We start from the raw sequence: 6437 nt of genomic DNA, 5'->3' as shown, positions 1-6437 counted from the left end.
AATCCTGATTGTTTACAGGTCATGGGGGAATTAGAGTCGACGGAGAAGTTGATGCCCTGAATTTCTGAACCTGATCACCCCCCCCCCCCCCCACGCATATGCCCGATCCCGTTATCGTTTGTTCTTTGTTCTTCGCCAGCCTAATTGCGCCTATCTCGGGGATTCAGCGTGTTGGAGGGAGGATCCGATAAGCTACCGTACGCGTTCTCAATCGCAAGCTCCGGTCGCGGGTACGGGATTTCACCTTGGCCAGTTAGGAGCGACAGAGAGAAGCCGGGTCATATCTCTCGGGTCGGCCTGCGTTCCTCGCTATCAGAAAGACGACCCATTTAAAGCGTCGCTTCCATATCGCTACCTGGCAGAGCGCGCAAACTACCCCGCGTGGCATCCGTGCAGCAGCACCTCTGTCACGTTCCACTCGTCAAGCAACGCCCCATTCTAGCACCTGTTCAACATGGCTAGCTGGAGGTTTACAGCGCTCGCAGTACTGCTCGCTGGAGTTCAGTCAGGTGAGGCATCGACACCTGCTTTAAGCAGGTAATCACAATTAGTGAACGTTTTTTTTTTCTCAAGTTGGTAGAGATCGTATTTCGCGAACCTATGAGCTCTTTGCGGAACGCAAGTGCGAGTCCGCTACGTCCCGGCCTGCTCAGAAATCATAGGAAATTGTTCATGCCGCTATGATTTCGCTAGACCCGATCCGCAGTGTGTCTGACCCGACTCGGCTGAAGAGGCAGTGGCATAATTGGTACGAAACAAAGCCAGATTGAAGCCCGTAGGTGGATAAAATTGACGCAGCTTTCTTCGTTGTGGGTCTAAAACTGTCATAGAACATCATCATCACATAGAGAAAAAAAACTGTCCATATGTCACGCGTATATATATAAGCATAAGCTCAGAATGCTTTCCGGCATCAACACATGCTTTATTCTATATTTCTTCCTGCGTGAGGGCTCCTGGACTTCTTGAACCTTAAGTAGAAGATCTAGCTCGTGGTCAACTGCGATTTCTCTATTCAAATACATGTAAACTGTAGAAATTGTTTTATGATATAAACACTGGCCAATTTGAACGAATTGGACTGCATTGAGGAGCAAACAAAAGTAAAGCAACTTTTGGAAGGAGAATGTGTATTTAAGACCTCAAACAGGTTACAAATCCGGAACTCTTAACCAAAAATACCCATAGCAGTTCTTTAAACAGCATATGTGAGAGCATCTGAAACGGACAAATGCAATGTACTGTGATTTTTTTTCTTTTTTGAATTTACAACATTCATGAATTTCTCCAAAATTTTCCTCGCAACAATTGGAAATGCGCTAGGTAGAGGATTTCATTGTTTTCCTTTCGATGCATTAAACCACATCAGAATCGGAGCAGTGGTTCCAGATAAAATCAATCTTTCCATTCCCCTGTCTGTAGTTAAGAGCTAGAGCTTCCTCTTAAGGTGTCGGTTCAACATTGTGGATCCGTCGATAGCTTCTTGTGCTGTAGCTAAATGTTTCGTGAATTCCATGGTACGCGGACGGGTATGCGATATATGGGATCACATGAAGCTGAATCTACTGGAGTCATCACGACACGAGATATCCGTTGGAAAACCACACACGCAATACGCGTATTTAGGTGTTTTTTTTTCGACGAATCCTAACTTAACTCGGCAAATAAAAAATTTAATGCATCCAAGCGAAACAGAATTAAGATTTGTCTAGCTGGTAAAATGCGAGCATGACCGGCGAAAATGCCCGCACAAGTCTGATAGCCGAGGCGCACTAAGTCACACGTTCCGGCCATAGAAAGCAAAGGAAGTGGGAATGAAAGCAAGTATTTGTCCGATGCAAAATTTGCCATAGTTTGCGTCATTCTACCGCACCCCTTACAGCGTGACCAGCGATTATTTCCGACTGGGCTGGCGACGCTCATTTTTTAGTGCGTTTTATTCTATGGAGAGAAGGATCGACCTTGCAGAACTTCATTGTGAACTTCAAGTCACGTTGTCAAATTACTGAAATCGCGCAGCGGCATTAAAAAAAAAAAAAACTTGGACATTGTGTTGCGGACGCACATTCCAGCAGGCACGTTCTAGTTCACGTTGTAAGGACTTCGCGTGACTCAGTTGAGTCATGCGCGAATGGCTTTCCTATTTTTGTATACACACTGTTTCCCCCATGTAATAATGCCTTGTCAGCAGATGCAGGTTTTTAAAATAAATAAACTTATTCATTAATAAACAAATTCGATAGGGAGGAACAAGGCATTCGGGACAAATATCTGTTTGCTTAAGACTACCGCCGCACAGGAAACCTTAACCGTCGTAGTAAATGTTGATTTCGGTGCACTTTGTACGGAGACCGCAGGTGCGGCTGCTATCGCGGCATGTGAAACCGCGCCGTCTTATCGCTCCGGGTCAGAAAACACACGTATGGGTTTCTTTCTAGGCTTGTCTGCCTAGAGAACATTACGGAAACCATCCACTGACTGGGAAATAAAAAAAGGGCTATCATCTGCAACGCAGACGAGATCGTGCAGCTATTACTCAATGCGCGCTCTTTACGAGCTGCTGTTAGGGAAGTGTGCAGCACGCCAGGAGTACGCGCATTAGGAAGATTATGAGTTAGGCCGTTCTATAGAGGAGATATAATTTATTTGAAAGGCAGAGAGGTCGGCCTGAGCTAGCATGCTCTGGCCAGGGAACCTGGAGTAGTTTCGGAATCGCAGTACTTTTGGAATAGTTCGAGTTTAAATATATGCTTTTTGTACAACACATTGTGGAGTTCAGTAAAACCTCGGTCAACAATACTGCTGTGCAATTGAGTTAGAGGATGGTGTGCTATGTTAAAGCCCAAATATGCATCCTGTGTTATTACGTGCTAAAACAACGATTTTATTATGAGGCACGCCAGAGGGGAGGGGGGACTAGTGAAATTTTGACCACGTGGGGATCTTTAACGCACACCCAATGCACAGCACACTGGACTTCCTTCTTTTTTTTGCATTTCGCGCTTATCAAAATGCAGTGGCTGCGTCCAGGTTTAGATTCCGCAAACTAGTGCTCAGCAGCACAACGTCAGCGCTTCTATAAGTCGCCACGGTGGCTTATGTGCGATGTACTAACGATTCCGTCCTATCAATAAAATGCTCAAAGACTATATAATGACCAAAGCTATTTCGAACTGGAAAATGAACGTCCTTATAACAAACTATTTCATAAAAACCGGCTATGGTATCTGAGCCGTCATGCTTGCAAAGTTACTTTACTGCTGAAAGTTTTGGGGGTTGCTAATAGACCACTTCACATGCGTGAGTTCGAGATCTATTGTTTCTAGTATCAGCTTATACGCACCACACCGCAAACAATTTATTGATATTGCATTGAACAGTTTGATTTGAAAACGTCTACACTTCTTCTGCAGATAGTCTCTGTTGTTCATTTCGTCAGGCTTGTATCTGTATGTGCCTAGTTTTCGTACTTCTTGACACAGATGAAAATAAACCAATGATAATGAACCAGGACTTCGCTATGGCTTCTAAAGTGAAAATGATTGAGTCAACTAAAGTTCTCCCTAATGAAGCAACAGGAAAGAAACACACGCCAGAACACAGAACAATAAAGGAAACAAACGTTGATGTTTGAAGCCCCCTTCGGGCTTCTTGTTTGCTACAACGAAGGTTCATGGTCCTGACTTATACACCGCAAATATGGAGCACTTAGCGTGGGTTGGTGTGTGACCGACCTGGCATGGGTGGTACTCAGTCTAGCAGATGTCTACTCGCACGCATCGTGCTATCTTTGCGATAGTGCCAAAGTACCAGTCTGCAAGCGCAAGAACGCTGGGCCACGATAGTGATATCTACAATTGCGCTACGTTTTGAGTTTATGTACCGGTGTATGCGACTCAGGAAAAAATATTGCACCATTTATGGACAGATGTTGCTTGAAAGATGCGAAAGATTAGTCCTTGTGATATTACCTATAGCCAGATGCTAGCCGCTATTTCATGCATATTTACTGTTGCTAAATATTTCTTTTGCCTTCTAAGCCTTGCTAATGCCGCACTTCGTACAAATTTGCGTAAAATACTCTTGAAAAATCACGAAACAGTTCTGCTGCATACGTCACGGTGACGGTAGGCATATGTACTCTATTTACTGCAAACGACAGCATTTTCTTTTTGCCTCGATGTAGAGGCACTTGCTTTTCATGTATCACATTTGTGTCGTTTAAAGGCAAAGCACGAATCCATGGAGAGAGTTCATCGAACACTTGATTTCAGCCCCCCCCCCCCCTTAATTACTGGAGGGGAGGCTGAAAAAACATTTTTTTTCTTTCCCTGGCAACCACACTGGGATGAAAGTGTTTTTTTTCAGAATTGGCAAGTACTCGAATGTTTGTTGGAAATGAAAATGTGAACATAAAGACACCTAACGCTACTTGACATGTTAATCGCATCTCTATGCAACCGCGGTAAATTACGAGAGCCCGCGACGTCACAATTATTTAATTAGTTTTATTTATATGTTTGGAATTGACGGCTGACTCTGAAAATATGTGCGTTAATTGAATGACAAGAGTTTGTTAACGTCACGAATCGCAGCACGGGTGTATATGAGAGGCGGCACTTCAGGTTCGATTTCAACCAAATGACGTTCTTTAAGGTCTACCCGAAACTCGATAAGTAAGTGTTTTACATATTACACCCTTCTGTCTGCAACCGCTTCGGACCGGCTATTGCACCCTCTACCTTGCATTCGGCAGCACAATGTCATAGTCGCTGCGGGAATCCATCTATTCGTACAAAGAAAAGGAGCGGTACCAGCTACCAAGGTTAAAAAGATGCTGTACCCGTGCACTAATGTTATCTAATCGTTTTCTTTCTGTCGAGGCGCCGGTTAACATATAAAATAAACTCACGCATTTCGTGAGAAGTGAAACGCCCCTGCTTTGTTCAGTGCGATGGGGTTCATCAGAAGCACGTGGGAGACAAAGGAAAGATAAGTTTGGGTTATTGCTCGTACCTGGTATCAGGGAGAAGTTTGCGCTTATCGTGGCAGCACAGCGTTCTTGTGCGAAAGGAGACAATGCGTCTTACCGCCATTCAATTGTGCTGCCCGGTGAACATGAAAACGCCCACGTAAAGCGAGGGGCGGTAACGCGCCAATTCACAATGGGTTATTCAGGAAAACTCAGCTCAGCATCAGACATCCCGCGGTACGTGGGGACGTTAATTTACACGCTTCGGTAGCAAGCAGCACGTACAAGTAGTTTTCTGCATGGGATACGCTGCTCAACTCCTCCAGTGCATGTTGCAGACATTGAAATCGATAACTTGTACTACGCCCTTTGGGCTGCCGAAAATATGCCGCCGGAAAGAGCGTTAATGAAAAACTAATCAGAATGGTCATGTTTCCATTTTCAATATAAAAAATTACTTAGGCCGGAGTCAGCGAGCAACCTGCAGGAAATGGTGATGACATTCCTAAAGGACTTTTTATTGGAAAAGGTGTTGGACCAGCGTTTCAGATATGTGGTACAGTTTAGTTATTTATGTGATGTTACGAACTTATACTCTGTACAGTGGACTGAAAGTCAACTGTACTGTCTTTTTGGAACCGCCGTCTGTGTTAGCATGTGGCCGACCCTTGCACTAACGTATACAGAATGCAAAGTGTATGAAGCATTTGTGCACGGGCGCAGACATACATTAGATGTCGGGTGAACTCGTGGTTACGGCGATCTTGCGATTAATATATTACTATATTCACTGTCATTTGCTCATTAATAAACTATTTTCCTGCTACTAGAACTGAATTTTTTACTTTCTATAAGATATAAAAGTTCAAAATATAAAGATATGTAAAGTTATAAGACATAAACACATTTATAAGATATAAAAATGGTGTAGCCAAGTTATTGTACACCCTCTCCAACGCAGTCTCTCCACGTGTACTCGTATTTAGCAGAGAATAGCAATAACATGCCGCGAGACGATCGGTATGAGGAACACAGGTCCTACAAAGCTCAAGCAACGGAGGATAGGCTTGTCTTAGAAAAATAAATTCGGAAACATTATAAAATGTATATACGCAAAAAAAATCCCAGAAGAACCCATCTCACGATGATTGTGGACTTTATTGTGATCAGCATTGGAGCAATGCGGCGACACATCGTATTGTCACACCCGAAATGCGTCGTTTATGAGGCGTTATGGAGCCGAGTTCCTCTGTCCCGCATCGTTTTGAACATGCGGCGCCGCCTAACGGCGCCGATTCAAAATCCGCACTTGCCAAGTGTCTAAATATCTATGACGCTGGTTGGTTCAATTCCGCCTAGCACGGCATAAACCTTCAAGGGCATTTTTTAATTTTTTATCATTAAAGAGAGGCACTTACCCAGTGACTCAAGGTGGCGTCAAGGCGGCACATACCTAAGCTGGCGT

The 6437-nt window shown here is 44.0% G+C and overlaps 1 protein-coding gene across 1 annotated transcript in view; it reads left to right on the top strand.

Moving 5' to 3' along the window:
* Nucleotides 1-341: 341 nt before the first annotated feature.
* The window catches only part of LOC119466257 (uncharacterized), a 30431-nt gene continuing 24335 nt past the window's right edge, over nucleotides 342-6437 (top strand). Inside the window, exon 1 of the mRNA XM_037726734.2 lies at nucleotides 342-509. Within this exon, the coding sequence (XP_037582662.1) occupies nucleotides 455-509 (55 nt within the window). The 5' untranslated portion in view covers nucleotides 342-454. The remainder of the gene's footprint in view (nucleotides 510-6437) is intronic.

This window comes from Dermacentor silvarum, chromosome 10 (genome assembly GCF_013339745.2).
Source record: "Dermacentor silvarum isolate Dsil-2018 chromosome 10, BIME_Dsil_1.4, whole genome shotgun sequence".
Lineage (NCBI taxonomy): Eukaryota > Metazoa > Arthropoda > Arachnida > Ixodida > Ixodidae > Dermacentor > Dermacentor silvarum.
Note: the sequence above shows the minus strand (reverse complement) of the source record. Positions and strands in the feature narration are given on the sequence as shown.